At 43.6% G+C, this 15,713-nt stretch overlaps 1 protein-coding gene across 1 annotated transcript; it reads right to left on the bottom strand.

The window, feature by feature from the left end:
- Positions 1-192: 192 nt before the first annotated feature.
- xpo1a (exportin 1 (CRM1 homolog, yeast) a) lies at positions 193-15,525 on the bottom strand. Its single transcript, XM_030430940.1, has 25 exons — positions 14,892-15,525; positions 13,537-13,669; positions 13,124-13,225; positions 12,263-12,335; positions 12,119-12,180; positions 11,987-12,031; positions 11,709-11,890; positions 11,355-11,403; positions 11,151-11,270; positions 10,415-10,543; positions 8,414-8,572; positions 7,555-7,737; positions 7,128-7,266; positions 5,737-5,918; positions 5,385-5,541; positions 4,936-5,099; positions 4,712-4,846; positions 4,430-4,613; positions 4,165-4,271; positions 3,423-3,617; positions 3,162-3,330; positions 2,616-2,750; positions 2,331-2,490; positions 1,676-1,772; positions 193-1,099 (listed from the first exon to the last, which is right to left on the bottom strand). The coding sequence occupies exons 2-25, from the start codon at positions 13,660-13,662 to the stop codon at positions 953-955; spliced, it is 3,201 nt and encodes a 1,066-aa protein (XP_030286800.1). The 5' UTR covers positions 13,663-13,669; positions 14,892-15,525; the 3' UTR covers positions 193-952.
- Positions 15,526-15,713: the final 188 nt, after the last annotated feature.

Genomic DNA, 15,713 nt, shown 5'->3' on the forward strand with positions numbered 1-15,713 from the left:
AAACTGTGACTGTTTCCAGGCTGACGTGAGAATATTAGAGATTTTCAAAGTAGTTTCAGACTTTTAGACTCCACTCTGAGTCATCCTGAGCGACCCTTCAGGTTCTGGAAGGCGAGCTGTGACATTCCTCGTCTTTTCCAGGCTTTCCAGAACCTTTTGAGGCTGTGGTAAGAATCAGAGTCATACAGACTGTTTTTGTAAAAATAGCCAACTTTATATTCTCAGAGTACTAAGACAGCTTTACAAACAGGATGATATGCACACAGCCTTCCTTCTCATCCAAACGCAGAGCGGTCCAACTGAAGCTCCGACTCATGAGAGCCGGAGTCAAAGAAAAAAACAAAACAAACACACGGACAAACCAAAACAAGACAACAAAGGAAGCAAGGAAGTACACGTCTACCTCCTTGAGCGTCACATTCGTCCTGCACCATGCACGTGGCACTTCTGAAACCAGAGCAATCCAACCGCTAACCATTGCAAGTGTTTCCACATTATATATTACATATTAACAAAGAGGAGGAGGTGAATCGAGGGAGTGAAGGATTAAAAATAACTTTGATTTCTTTCAACTTCATGCAGGTGGAAAAGAACCGTATGGCCAAACATAAAGCTTTAATTAGCAAAGAATTAACAAAAGATGGCATGTTACACACAAAAATCTTTGTATAAAATAAGTTTGGTGGAAAAAAAAAGAAGAATGAATCCACACAAGGGTTGAGGGAGTCAGGGGGACGAGTCTCATTTACATATTGACATTGATTTGGTCGACGTACAACCGAGTGCTGGGGTCCTTCCTCTGGCCCCTCATTCTCTTTTCAAACACACACACACTCTCACACAAACACACTTGAAAAGAAAACAATTTATCAACAGGAAGCGTCCTTGCTCTCTCTTGACCTTTCCCCCCTTCAGAGCTGTTTTGTACATGTTGTTCTCTGCCGCTGCTGCTTCAGTCGCACATCTCCTCCGGCAGCTCGTGAGGGTTGAGGATGCCGGGCACCGACATCTGGAGCTTGTGTTTCTCCTCCTGGGCTTGGCGCAGGGCCGTCTCCCTCTCCTCCAAGAACAGGTCCGTCGTGTCCTCGCCAGCAAACTCCTGTAGGACCACACAAGCAGAGGCTCAGCAGCGCTCACACCAGGCCGCGGGCTTTACATTCAAGCTGGACAAAGACGAAGACTTTCTCCCACAAAATGAATCCTGTGCTGCTCAGAATTTCCACAAAGTCCCTCTAATTAAAAGTCTGACACAGGCTGTAGCTTTCAGTCACATTGTCTGGTGTTCAGGCACAGTGTAACTAATGTTACACCTCCTTTGATATGTTGTCTTATACGTCTGGACTTCATCTCTGAATGTTCTGAAATCTGAACACTGAAGTGACCAAAAATCACATTAAATGAGCGTCATCAGGCTCCAACTCCAGCATCATACATGACACAACATGAATCAGTGATATGACTCATCATGTCGAAGTGACTCCCAGTCAAACAGAGTAGCAAATAATGGAAAGTAAGATTCTAATGTTTGCTGTCGTTTCCTTAAAAAGGTACAATATGTAAGAATGCTAATTTATGACAATTGTTAGAGTTGCTTCCTCGCTGAGTTCCCCCGGCCCAAGAATTAAAACCTCATCCTGCTGATGGTCCAAAGTTTCTGTGCCAGGAGCACACTCACCTTGATCTGCACGAGGAAGTCCCTCAGGTGCTCCTTGAAGGCGGGGATGTCCTGATTCAGGCTGAACAGACCCGTTACAAACACCTTCACCTGGGCACTGAAGACGAGACAAGTCAGCTGTTAGTGTGGCGGTGCAGTGTGAACAAAATAACATGAACATAGTCAGTATTGTTGATTGAATGTCCCCAGTTGTTACACTTGGCCTGAAGTTTTTATTTTGACATGGTTTATTCTTTCCAGAAGAACCATAAAATAAACACAAAACTGACAGAGCGCCACATTAAAATGTTGTGATTCATTTAGTAGAAGACTGTCACCCTTCTGTCACCTTCAGACTTTAGTTTTTCTGCATTAACCAATGTGAAAGATGTCTCTTGAACTTGTTCAACAGTGCTGACTCACTGCCTGATTTTAGGACTCGGGGTTATGTTTATGATCACAGCTGGAGCCTTCACTCAAAAACTTTTTATGGCATAAGTTCACTCTGGTCCACTGCAGCTGCTGTGGCTGCGTTGAAAATATCTCAGTTATACAATTTTTTCTTTATAGCTTGTGTAAAACCTCTCCCTTTAAAAAGCCCTGAATACTGACTTTAACCACACACGCAGCTCATGTAATCTCTCTGTGGTTCACCTGACGGGCTGAGCCTACTTACTCTTGCAGATGGGGGAAGGCCGTCTTCAGCAGGTTGGCGATGTACTCCTGGACGTGTGCCTGGTTGTTGGCTGGACTGGCAGCGCTCAGAGCAACGCTAACCTTCCCCTCCTCCACCAGGTTAAACATGTAGGCCAAGATGGTGGCGTGCATGGTCAGACCTGTAGACAGAGAGCGGGCAGGCAGGCAGGCAGGCAGGCAGGCGGGGGGTTAAATCAGAACTTTGAATTCACTTTTATGCAAGAATGTTTAATAACACTGGGCCTATAAAGCTGTTGCGCCTTACCTGCAGTGTGCGAGGTATCTGTGACCACAGAGAAGATGTGCTGCAGGATGTCACAGAAGTACGTCTGGTAGAAGCTCTGAGCTGCTGCCTCCTCGTTGGACACGTTCTGCAGGAGAGTGTACAGGATCTGAAGACCTGCAGGAGACGAGGACATGCTCATTAGACCAACACGGGAGTGAAAAACTGATTCTGTTGTCCACCATGATGTCATTCTCCGTTTCAAAATTGAACATGTGCCTGTTAAAGACTTTGTTTAGGCAACTTTTCAAAGGTGAATTGCTTGCAGGCCACTTCTTATGATGTAATTACTGTAATATTATTAATCTGGTGTTATTAGCTTTTATTTTTCTTCTATGTTTGGGATGAAGACGTTTGTCAAAGCTGCCTTGCAAAAAACATCGTATCGTATACCACGATCCACTCAAATCCAGTATGGAGCCGACTTTGTTATCATGCCAGGACAGTTTTTAAATTCCCTGACTCGTCTGGGTTTCTCTATTTGTGTGAATTCTCTATCTGACATGATGAGTTGTTGCCACTTCAGACCTGTGTCAGCCACGTTCCTCATCGTGTGCTTGAAGGCCCAGATGATGGAGTCCAGGATCAGTTTGAACTGGGCCGGGGCGATGGACAGGAAGGCTGGGAAGCACTGGGAGGTGGCGGCTTGAAGGAGGTAGAAGAAATGGGTTCTGTGTTCTGGGAATTCTTCAAAGTCCTGACGGGGAAAATAACGAGGAGTTAAACTCTGTAACTTCACAGCTGTGCCGTTTCCTCTGGTAGCAGGTGTGATTAATGACGCAGACAGACCTTGTTGATCATGTTCAAAGTGCACTCAAAGACGGCATCAAAGATCTTGGGGATTTCTCCCGTGATGTGGACTCCCAGCTTGTTGACGATGGTTGCCATGGTGCTGAGGACCTCGGGCTCCCGGGCAGCCGGGACGTTCCTCTGGTAGTCGATGAGCACCGCCTCCAGCAGGGGGGGCACAAAGTTCTCTCCCACCTGGAGCACAGAACAACACATGAACATGCTGACAGACCCACCAGCCACTATACATTACTACTTCTGATCACAGTTAGCCTGAAGAAACGCCCTCACTAGATAATCAACAGTAACTTCTATTTTATTCATTTACAATACTGAGAATTTTCTTTCACGTGGGGTTTAGTCTCGTTAAACTCTTCTAAAAACTCATCTACACAAGTTGGTATACGTCAATGAGAACCTGGTTCAAATAAAATCATATTGGCATTTATCTTTTACAGTGTAGGTCGCGGTACTGAAACCATTTTTCTGACTGTAGATTTTAATTATAAACATAACAGTTGTTTCTGAGAAGGAACTGGGCAGAACTCCAGTTTTCCGTTCGCTGTACTGGCCGAAACTGCGTCTTTACTGTGTTGTTGCTGAATCAAACACAGAGGATGCTTTGTGTGGACCGCTGCTAAAAATACAAGTCATTATAAACATAGATTTAAATATAAACACATGTTTAAAAACTTCTATTACAGAACGAACCAGGAACAATAAAAAAAACACGCCGGCTTACCATCTGAGGGTCGTTTGAGCGACTGACCCAGCCGGAGATCAGCTTCAGTGTTTCTCTCTTCACTGTCCTCATACTCCTGATCAGAGGCTGTTTGGTCACCATCTCACCTGTAACACATGAGAACAGTTATTCAAAGCTGCAAGAACTGAATCACATATCAGCCTTTTCTGAATTCTAGACACTGGTTTTGTCCCCAGCCAAAGTAACATCTCTGAAATATGTCCCTGAAAGTATGTCGGACACACAAACACACAGAGGAACTAACCGTTGGTCTGGACAGCTGAGGAGATGTTTTCACTCAGGCACTTGTAGACGTTGAGCATGTCCAGGTAGATTCGCCCCAGCTGGACAACAAAGGGGTGACCAACAGCTTTACAAGCTCTGACGTTTGTCTTTAGGATGCTGCCCAGCTGACGCACCGTCTCTGCGTCCTTCAGGATGTCCACGTTCTGCAGCAGAGTGCCCACAGTTTAGTTGACATTGACATTTTCAACAAAAGCATGAAATAAGAGCGTTGGAGGGCATTAAGGAATCGTGCTGTCCTCACCTTTGTGGCCTGCTGGATGATGCTGTCCCACACCTGGTTAGGCAGCAGCATGTACTTCTCTATAAGGAGCTCCTGAACTGCCTGATCGTTTGAGGCGGCAATCATGTAGCCAACGGCCTCGTAAAACGTGTGGACCTGCAGAGACGAGGAGCAGAGTTTCATCAGTGACATCAAAAACTCAGAGCTGTGTTGATGATGACAGGAGGTCCAGAGGAGGGACTGACCTGCTGCGGCTGCAGGTCGCAGATGATGGTGTTGATGTTGTTGAGGATCTCATCGATGAAAGGCATCACCTCGCCCACCTGAACCTGAACAAAATGACGCCGGCACTTCTGGGCGATCTTGATGAAGGTGTCACACGCCATGTCCTGCACACCGTCGTGGGTCTCTGTGTGGCGAAGAAGAGGAGGAGGAGGAACCACACAGATTCATGATGAGACTCTGACAGACAGCATCCATGTGCAGTCATAGTTCAACCAACACTGGCAATGGAAACATCTGAATCTAAATCTTCATCTCTGTTCCATTTTTATCACACATCACATTCAATGTGACAGAATGTTTCTATAAGAGTGCAAACAGCTGTGGGTTTGAATTCAAAGTTTAGAGAAGGATTTAGGGGAAGGGACTGGATCTGGTCCGTGTGGAGGATTTGGTCTCTTCAGTTTCTCACCGTGCATGAACTCAAACAGCTTGTTGACGACAGTCTTGAGGAACTTCCAGTGGGCTCGGAGGAAGCGAGGATACTGGCCCACAATGTACATGATGTTTGATGCTATGATGGCCTTGTTGTCCTTCCCTCGTTTCTGCTCACACAAGCCGAGCAGGTCCTGAGTACACAACACACACAATCATTGAACGTGGGTAACAGCGCAGCACACACACAACTGCTGTGTCAATAACTGGTCCAGGATTACAGAGAAAGCAATTAGAACTAATACAACTGGACTCAGCAGGAGTTAGCAGAATAAAGACTCCTGTCACACAGACATGTAACACAATATAAAATCGTCTGTGCGTCTCACCTTGATGACTGTGACCAGGAACCTCTTCTCGTCCTCCTCGTGCATCGCCCCGCTGATGGAGCCGATGGCCCAGCAGAGCATGTTCAGATTCCTCCACGACCACTCGGTGCCGTTCACCTGGTTGTGGAGCTTTTCTGTCATGATGCGTTCCGTGTCGGCATAATCCAGATGGGTCAGATACACTGCAGACACACACACACACACAGCTCAGTTTATTGTTGGATACCAACTATGGTACTCTAAAGGGTACCGACCGAATCACGCTGATACTACAGAGCACCTCTTCAAGTTAAATCAATGCCAAATTTCAGTGCATGAGACAAACTTCAAAGCAGCATTAAAGAACTTTTTGCATAATTTATAATGCAAAATACAAAACTGACCAGCAGGTTTCTGACCTGAGGAAACACCTGGTCAAACATGAAACATATCTAACAGCTGAAGAGAGTTCTGTGTTTGATAGCCTGAGACCCAGCTGATGTTAGCATGCCTGCAGCCAGCGCTACGCTCGCTCACGGACAGCTGAACCGCCCTGCATGACTGATGAAGCATCAACATCTTCATCAACATCTTTATGGAATTAATTAGCTTATTGGAGGAGTTGTTGTTGGAGATAACTCGGTTTTTATTCACTGTCCTGGCTAACATTTTAACCTTCTGACAAGCAATAGCCAAAATTCAGCCCCTGGCTATGTAAATGGGTTTTTCTGCATGTCCAGAACCTTAGAATGAAACCATCAGTACAGGAATTGTGAACTATTTACTGGGAAATATTGCAGTATGCAAGCACAAAAGAGATGCCATTGTTTCTTCTTTGGATCAGGCAGATTAGTCGGTGCAACACGTATCACTGCTCTCTGTTATAAATGCTCCTTTGACAGTACTTATTATTCAGTAATAATATTCTAGTCAAGTTATCGGGTTAAAATCTGTTTTTCCGTCTTTGAACAGCTTCCTCCTTTGATGATCCGATTCGTACACGTTTGATTGCCAATAATAAACTGTGTTATTGATATTAATTCCTCTTATGACTCAGTGACTCACTTTGCATCTAAATCAGTTGAAATGATGAGTTAACTGTTGTTTCCCTCAGCTACACAAAAACTAAAAAGGTGTGAAAACAGACAATATGAATTGGTTTTCTTACCATCTGATCTAAATTTAACACATTTCCTGACCCATATATAAAATGTATATTAAGAGACCTCAACCAGGTCAGTCCAGTAAGTGGAGCACAATGTAAATGACTTCAGCGTGATGGATGTGAGTCAGCGTAGGAATAAACAAGCTTAGCTGGAAGACTTCAGGTTAAAGGAAATAAATGATATTTTTAAACGTATGTACCTGAAGGAGGAGCATGTTTTTATCTGGGCAGACATGTTGTAACTTACCAAGAGTCTCTCTCATGTTCTTGTAAAGGTTAATGGCGTCCGTGTCCTTCATGAACTCCCTGACCACCTCACCCTGGTCGTTCTCCACCACCAGAACCTCCTCTGGTTTGGCCATCCGGCTCACCATCAGCAAACGCACCTACAAGAAGAGGAGGAGGAGGAGGAGGTTAATGTGAGACTGTGTGACTAGGCAAACTGAGCAGTCTTCTTAATGCGACATTATCAGTAAGTATTAAATGTTTGTACGATATAAAGGGTAATTTGTTGACATAAACAGACAATCCTTATTTTCACAGTTCACTACTGTGCAGCTCTTCCACAGCTGAATCACCCGACAGTCACATGTCTACACAGTCTGTGTGTGTGTGTGTGTGTGTGTGTGTGTGGTGTGTGTGTGTGTGTGTGTGTGTGTGTGTGCTGGCCTCACCTGGGAGAGCACAGGCAGGTAGAGGTGTCTGCGAGGCGGGACGTCGGACAGCAGCGGGGTGCTGGAGGTTGAGAAGGGACTCTCCCTGTAGAGCTCGGCTGCCAGGTGGTTCCAGTACTCCAGGCAGATCTTGAAGATCTCCGTCTCCTCCACCTCCGACACCAGCAGCATGTAGTGCAGAGCCTGAGGGCGGGACAGTGAACGGTAAAGGTGATTTATTCTTCTACCACAAAGACAAATAATAACTTCAGATCACAGATGACTGTTTAAGTCCTGGCATTTAAGATGATTTAAGAACTGAAATGTTAATTACAAAGAAGGTGTACAGTTGTGATTGGTTTTGCTCTGTCCGACTTTCAAAGTGGGAATTTTAAATTCACTTCATATTGTTATATTAGATATTTGTATTTATTCATGTTACAGCCAAAAACTTGAGCTCCTCTGTGTCCTGAGACTTGTCTGAGATTAATGTTCGATCTCTCTGTGCATCTCTAACTCTACTAACTCAGTCTTTTCTTGAACAAACTGCTACAGAGACTCTTGAAACAATTAGACAAGACGACAAACAGCCACAGGAAGGTGGTCTTTCAACTTAATTAGTCCCAAATGTGTCATTACGAAGGTGTAATCAGGACACCACATCCAAGGAAGATGGGAGAGGGTCAGGAAACTCAGTTCCCTGATACGAGGGCGAGAAACAGAGACGGAAATGACTTAAAACCACCAGCTGAGAGTTGTAGGTGTGTTTACTCAACCAGACCCCAACAATCATTTTTGGCTCACCTTCCCACCAGATGATCTACTCAACATGAAAAAATGTTTCTTTCTGTCCTGAAACTGATGGAACAGAACATCCTACCTCCATGAGCGTCTCCCGCAGGTTGGGTCTCTTCTCGATGAGCTGTCCGTGTTCTTTGAGGAAGGTGCAGAGGAACAGGCTGAGGTTCTGGATGAAGTTCTGCTCGTCGTCCTTCCCGTTGGCGTAGGCCAGTCTGATGTTCGTGTTCAAAGGCAGCATCTGACGAGATGACAGAAACGGGCCTTTATTTATTTATACTGACTTCAGTTGTTTTGCCATGATTGCATCCATAGTGTGTTTTGTTTGAGGAAATTGCTTTGACTGTAAATACATTCAGTTTTAAACCACTGAGATATGTGACCACCCAAGATCCCCCGTTCCATCTGACACCAACAAAGCAACCCTGCAAACACCGTCTGGTGAGGAGGACCATGAGATGAGGATAAACGCTTTGGAAAAAAGCAGTAAGTGAACCTTGAGTTAAGGTTTTTGCTTCCAATGTCTTTCAAATTAAGGGAATTTATAATAACATTTATAATTCATAGTAAAATGATGCTTCTTACTAGCAGAATATAAGATATGATCGAATGTTATCAATCCCGAAGGAAAGTCTCGTGCCAGAAGTTGCTCCAAAGTACAACCAGTAAACAACAGTGGATCCCGGGTCAGGGTCACAGTTTTTATGGAGAATAAAGAGAGTATCAAATATGAGTGAAATATAAACTTAGAAATATACGGAAAATATAAGATTTTTTTAAGGAGTGAACGCAAAAACTAGAAGTACGAGAGCAAACTAAAAAAGAATCAAATTAGAAGAGAGTAGTATAGAAGGTGAATACATGTATATTCCTTGAGATCTGAGAGGTTTGAGATAAAAGATAAAAAAAAAAAACTTCAATGACTTCTAAAACAAATGGTGAATGAAGATTATGATAAGAGAGGTGACGGGTTAGTAAAGTCAAGACTTCAAGAGAGTTGAAATGTTTAGTGAGTCATATTTAAAGTGTGTGTGCCTCCTGGTACCTGATCTGTGATGTGAAACTACACTACAGCATGACCAACATCACCCTGAACTGAGCCTGGAGGCGTATAGATGCCATATCTGAATATCTGCTGCTGTTTCATTTTGAAGGAGCCTTTCGAGTCTCAGAGGAGCCGAATGACTTATATTTCATCTTTATATTCTGCACACAACTTTGTCTCATCGTGTATTCCCTCCTCCTCCTCCTCACTTCCTCCTGTAGAGCCTCTGTAGGGTGAATGTTTTGTACACTGCTCACTCAGTTTGCTGTTTGATGGAGCAGGATTCATCAGCCTGATCAAACTGCAGTCTGGTCGTCTGTAAACAGTCTTGTCAAATTATTCTGATGATGCAAGTTTTGTTAAAAGGAAAACATTAGCTCACGCTGTAGACTAAAAGTAAGTGTTCCTGTGTGTTGCTCATCATTTTTCAGGCAGTCTGTAAAAACACTCTGTGTGTGTGTGTGTGTCACTTTATCCTGCAGAGACACTCAGCTGAAGTGTGTCACTTTAACGCTGAGCTGCCTGAGGAGGCTCGGTAGGGCCAGAACCTGCTGTGAATGTCTGATTCTCTGAACAAAACAACGACAACTCAAGTTCCACTCTGCATTTGTTTTGGGAATTCCCCCCCGCAGCTTTTATCTGTTGTCCCATCAGAACTGTTGAAATCACACGTTCATTCCTCCCACAGACGCGTTATTGTGTCTATTTGTAATAACAGTGAACAAACAGAAAACTGCTTACACCGACTGACAATGTTTGTGTGTGTGCAACAACGGGCTGACAGCAGCCTGCTGCCTCCAGACTGTTACTACTGTGTGTGAGTCTGTGTGTGTGTGTGTGTGTGTGTCAAAGAGTGGAAATAATGTGTCAGAGGAGGTTCAAACAAAGTGTGTGTTTGTGTGTAATAACAGAGTGGGCACATGTTAGTGTGCAATCATACAGAGTGCAATTAACTTGAGCACCACTCAAAATGATTGTGTGTCTGTGTGTGTGTGTGTGTGTGTGTGTGTGTGTGTGTGTGTGTGTGTGTGTGTGTACCTGTTTGAGCTGGCACATGGTGAGGGTAAACAGGTTGACAAACTGCTCCTCGTACTGGTTGACGCTCACTCCAGCGATCTCCGTCAAACATTTCAGCGTCACGTTGCGGAACATGGGCACGTTTAAAAACTGAAATTCACACATAAACAATCTGTCAATCAACAGAACGAGACGTATCAGCACTCATACTCATCTTACAATCACATCACCCGTCAACTCACAGATTCTCAGCCCTCATCGCTGCTCAGAGACCGACACTGACTGTGACTCAGTGTCACACACGAGGCTGCGACTAAAGGTAACTTTCATTATCAGTTTAAAATGAATTAATGTCCTGAAAACTGGAAGAAACAGACAACTTTCCCAGGGTTCAAGCTGACAGCTCTCATTTAGTCAAACTTCAAAGATATTCAGTTTGCAGCCTCAGTAATGCTACATTTCTGGGGCTGAAATTAAAAAGTATAGTTTGGTTCAGTGGGCCAAAAAGCTGATTTCTTTTACGTCTTCATAACTAAAAATCTTTATTTCAAAGCAGCAGTTGTTTAAATTTACACTTTGCACCACATTTCTCAAATGTTTTTTTAACTTTATGTGTACTGTTTGTTTTTATTTATTTATGAGTCACCTCAAAGTCAAACTTTCATCACTTTGACGGACAGTAAAGACGATCTGATTCTGATGATACAAATGTTTCAGCTGAAGTTTTGATGGACTGAATGGATTCGAGATGGTTTACCTTGTAGACCAGAGTGCTGATGAGCTTGGTCTCAAAGATGTATCCTAAAGGAATCCAGTTCAGGAAACGGAGGAGAGTCTCAAGCGTGGCGTGGACCAGTGGGGCATTCTGGGAGTTTTCCTACACAGATAGAGAAGGTTAGATGTGAGAACAGCTGGTGGCGTCAGAGGGAGATGCTGAGAGCTGATGTCAACCTTCTCTTACCATCACAAACTGGCACAGCTGGAATATTTGGGAGAACTCGTTGCACATGCTGAAAGACAAAGAGAAGAGATCGTCAGATCAAAAAGAAGAAAGTAGGCTTGTTACAAGATCACTAACAACCTACAGACACCGCTGGTACAGAAAAGATCCCTGAACACACCAACACATCTGTAACAGTGTTAATATCTGTGCATCTTTAGCTTCAGGACTTTGGATATTATAGAGTGTGGATACTGTATTGGGATCGGTCAAACACACTGTATCAAAACAGCATTGCTTTCTTTTGTTAACCTTGCGACTTTTGAGACAACTTCACTTCACATAACTCACAGTAGATCATATTCTATCAGTTACCTGTCTTTGAGGTGCTTGGCCTTCACCTGGGTCATCTGGCCACTGGAGAAGTCAAAAACTTCTTCGCTGAGCAGTTTGAGGATGATCATGTTGTTCTGACAGAGGCTCTCGCTGGTCCGACTCGCACCCACAATATCACTGATGAAGGTGGGCCAGTGTTTGGGCCATTCCTGCTTCAGGATCTAAAACAGGTCCAGAGAAGAAGAGCTCTGTGTCAGCAGCCTCATCACAACCTGCCAGTCGTTGTGCTCGTGTCAAACAATCACATGTTTATTCACCTGTACGAGGATCATGTTGAGTTTGGAAATGTACACTCCCTCCTTCTGCACATAAACAGAACAGTGACGTCAGTATCGAGCAGCACAAAGTTTATTTATAAAGTGCAACATCTTACAACAATGTCACTTCACCTCCATGTTTGCTGGATCAGAAGAAGTCTTGATGATCAAGCCAACAACATATTTCTTGATGCCTGAAAATACATCATAGTTTTTAATGGAAAATGCAAAGAGCAACAAATGTCCAGTCGGTTTACTGAATGTTATTAAACTGACCTTCACACTGATTTCGAGGGAGAATCTTCCAGCGTGTTTTGATGACTGTCTCCAGAATCTGCAGCGCATAATACTGAGAGAAAAGTAGAGACAAATTAGAGCTGTGAGAATTACACATTCTTCACATCAGGAGCTAATAAACAACAACAGGAATAAACCACAATACAGCATGTTTACCAGGTGATGTCATACATGTACAGCCTGAAATGTATGACCAGTAAACTCTGGACATGGACCATACACACCAAAAAACACATGTGAGCATTTCCATATGTACAGATGGTAAATGTAGTCTAACTAGAAGTGTGTACGCCATCTGCAGCAGACTATTCCTTCCACAACACGCCCATTAATCTAATGAGAAATCACAGTGTTGTATGTAATGTAATATCTCTTGTTACAACAGTTAATTTCAGCTTTTCTGAGTTGTTATTTGCTGCAGTATTTTACTATGCTGGCAGCAGAAACTGGTTTGAAAAGGGGAGAGCTGTAGATGGTGTGCAGAAGCATTAAAAGCCATCACAACTGAACAAATAAAGACAAAATTGACACCAAGGGATACTCTAAAAAGAAAAATCAACATTCACCAGCACTGACGCATGAGGATAATATCATCACTACAGCAACAGCAAAAAAGGAGAACAAATAATCTTGCAAACTAAACACACTGCGCTTCTATTAGCTGAAGAAAATCCAATAACTACAGCGGATATAAAGCAGAGTGAATTCTCAAACCTTGCTGCCCTGAAAGCCTCGGCCTGATGTGGATGAGCTGATTAATATCAGCAGACATTATTACACTGGCCTGATAGACTGTCAACAAGCAGCTGAGCCGATGCGAGTTCACAGTCGGGTACGTACTTTAGTTTTCATGTTCTGAGAGAACTCCAGGATGGTGTCGACCCTCGTCCAGGCATCTGGGTGGTCCTTCAGGTTGGTGAGAACTTCCTGGGCCACTCGTTGCTACAACACAGAACCCCCGTTATACATTTGCAGTGATGATAAGTACAATTTAGTCAAGTGAAGGTACTTAAGATCAATTTTAAAAAGGAACTTGTCATGAGTCCATATTCTGCTACTTTTAATTAAATGTAACATTTTACATTTAATGAATAACTGTGGTTACTTGTTAGTTTGCAGATTCAGATTATTAAGTGTTGATTGTCTGTTGCAGGTAGATTATTGGTCTATTGCTACTGAGCACCAGTTGAAGCTGCATAGTTTTTATTCCTGAAGAAAATACATCCAACCAGTGGGGGGGACTGAGACCTCACCTGGGATCCAATGTCGTGGTACATGGAGTTGACAACATTGTCCAACAGGTTGATGTCCAATTTCTGACTGAAGTCCAGCAGCTGTCTGGCTGGGTGATCCGCCAACATCGTCATTTCTGCTGGCATAGAGCTTCTGAGGGGAGAGGAGGAGAAATGATTACACTTCAACATGAGAGGCAACTGAAACATTATAATCTTTATCTGCACATGTGTATTTAGTGTAGTATTCTAATCTTTAGTTTGTATTTTAACCAGAAGGTTTTGAACAATGAAATAAAGGAAAAGAAGATAAAAAAAAGAACACAAATAAAAACAGCCATGGTTACAAGTGTCCATCATCTGAGGATGAATACAGCAGTTACTCACTGTATGATTAATCATCCATTTACTGGCAAAAGCATGTTCACTCCATCTCACTGCTCAATATAAGGAGGTCTTGTTCCAACTTCATGTGATTGCCTTTTTACTTTCGATGGCGACCGGTGACATAATCATTTATCCTTCCAAGGTACATAACCCAACATTCCTTAGGTATGACATAACCAGGAATGTTCTTGATTATAAAATGCAAATTTTCCCAAAAGGATTGTATCTTATGGCATTCACAATGTGATTTGCCTCATTATTTCCATATATTTCCGCACTTTGTTTTTTCTTTATTTTAGGTGTAATGAAATAACAGGTTACATCTTTCCACCCAAACTTCCTCCATGTTCTTGTTTTGTTTCACACATGCTGGTCCAGTCATCTGTTGTAACTTGGATATTTAAAGTCATTCAGTTTATAGTAGGAGCTCGGAGGAAAGAAGGGTTTGAGTACTACTCACATTTTAAGTACAATAAGCATGTTTGATGGATGCATTATTTGATTCTTTTTAATCCAAAGCTCAGGGGGGCTTCTGCACAAACGTGGTTTGTCTTCATTTCACGTTTTGTGGCTGTTTGTCTGAAACTAGTTATTCTTATTCAGCCCAATGTGTCTCAGCAGCACCCAGCCTGGAGCTTCACTCAGCCCTCGTGGTCCAATTCTGACACCCATTGAACCCAATCATAACCCGTCCAACATGAAACAACGCCCCCACCTGGCTGACTGGTGCCTTAGTGCTGCATTCACCACAACCCGACTCATAGACCCGTTTTGTGACTATTGAGATCCGCCAATATTCGAAAGTAATCGTAGAAAGCAGATCGAGGAGAAACAAGCCCCCCCGGTTACACTCCGCTGCGCCATGTTCAGTTTGTGTAACCGTTAGTTAGCCACCACGGCTAAAACGCCACATTACTTTTGAAACTGACGGATGCTAACGTTAGCCCACGATGGGTGAGTTAGGTTACTGTTGATCGGGCTGAACTTACCTGGTGTGTCTGGTCCGCTCCTCGAAAACAAGTAGTGGTTAGCTGGAGTAACTTGTAGTTGAAGTCCGGAATATGAATCTTCTGTAGCGACTGTGCGATGTTATCTCATGGCACAGGCTTACACTGCTCCTAACCTTCGGTAGCCGAAAGCTAATGTTAGCTTTCCTGGATGACACTAGCGGCGCTAATTTAAAAAAAGCCGTTACGGTGGATACTTATCGACTCTTAGCGATGTATAAAAAGCTTTCCGCAGTTTAGCACAGCCTGTTAGTTCTTGTCTTCAAACAGTCTGAAACATATCTCTCTTCTTTCAATAATTACAGCCGACTCCCACTAGGCTAATAGCAACTTAGCGTGCTAATGGAAAAGTCAATGATGGTTCAAGTCTGCCTGCTAATGTAAGCTAAGCTAACAACACAGATTCACGGAGTCACACTTAGAGCGGTATTCCGGGTCATAATCACGAAGTGAAAGAGTCTCGTTTTTATTTCTGATTCTATTCGCACACACTGTTGGAGAGCAGAGATGTTTTAATGCGTGCAAGTGTGCTCTTCCTCTAAGCTCATGCTTCCAACCACGGACCGGTTGAAACCGGTTGAGACCGGGATATTCATTCTCGGTGTTTCGGCCCGCCGCGCGCCGCGTAAAATTTGGACTATGTACCCGCCCATCCAGCATGTGATTGGTTGTGTTGGTGTAGTCGTCATAGAGTGTCATAGGCTGGGTGGAGCTGTCAATCTGGCTCAGCCTCCCTCCTCCTGTCTGCTTCCAGTTTGACCTCTGATGAGAGGAAACATGGACATCAACGCTCAGGCCTCCAGC

Source organism: Sparus aurata, chromosome 1 (assembly GCF_900880675.1).
Source record: "Sparus aurata chromosome 1, fSpaAur1.1, whole genome shotgun sequence".
Classification (NCBI taxonomy): Eukaryota; Metazoa; Chordata; class Actinopteri; order Spariformes; family Sparidae; genus Sparus; species Sparus aurata.

What these genes read in the sequence shown, in the direction of transcription:
- xpo1a (XM_030430940.1), bottom strand. Translation starts at nt 13,662, where the DNA reads ATGCCAGCAGAAATGACGATGTTGGCGGATCACCCAGCCAGACAGCTG. An exon ending in GCTCAAACGACCCTCAGATG is followed by an intron (nt 3,618 to 4,164) that starts GTAAGCCGGCGT and finishes TCTGTGCTCCAG; the next exon opens with GTGGGAGAGAACTTTGTGCC. An exon ending in GCCTTCCCCCATCTGCAAGA is followed by an intron (nt 1,773 to 2,330) that starts GTAAGTAGGCTC and finishes TCTCGTCTTCAG; the next exon opens with TGCCCAGGTGAAGGTGTTTG.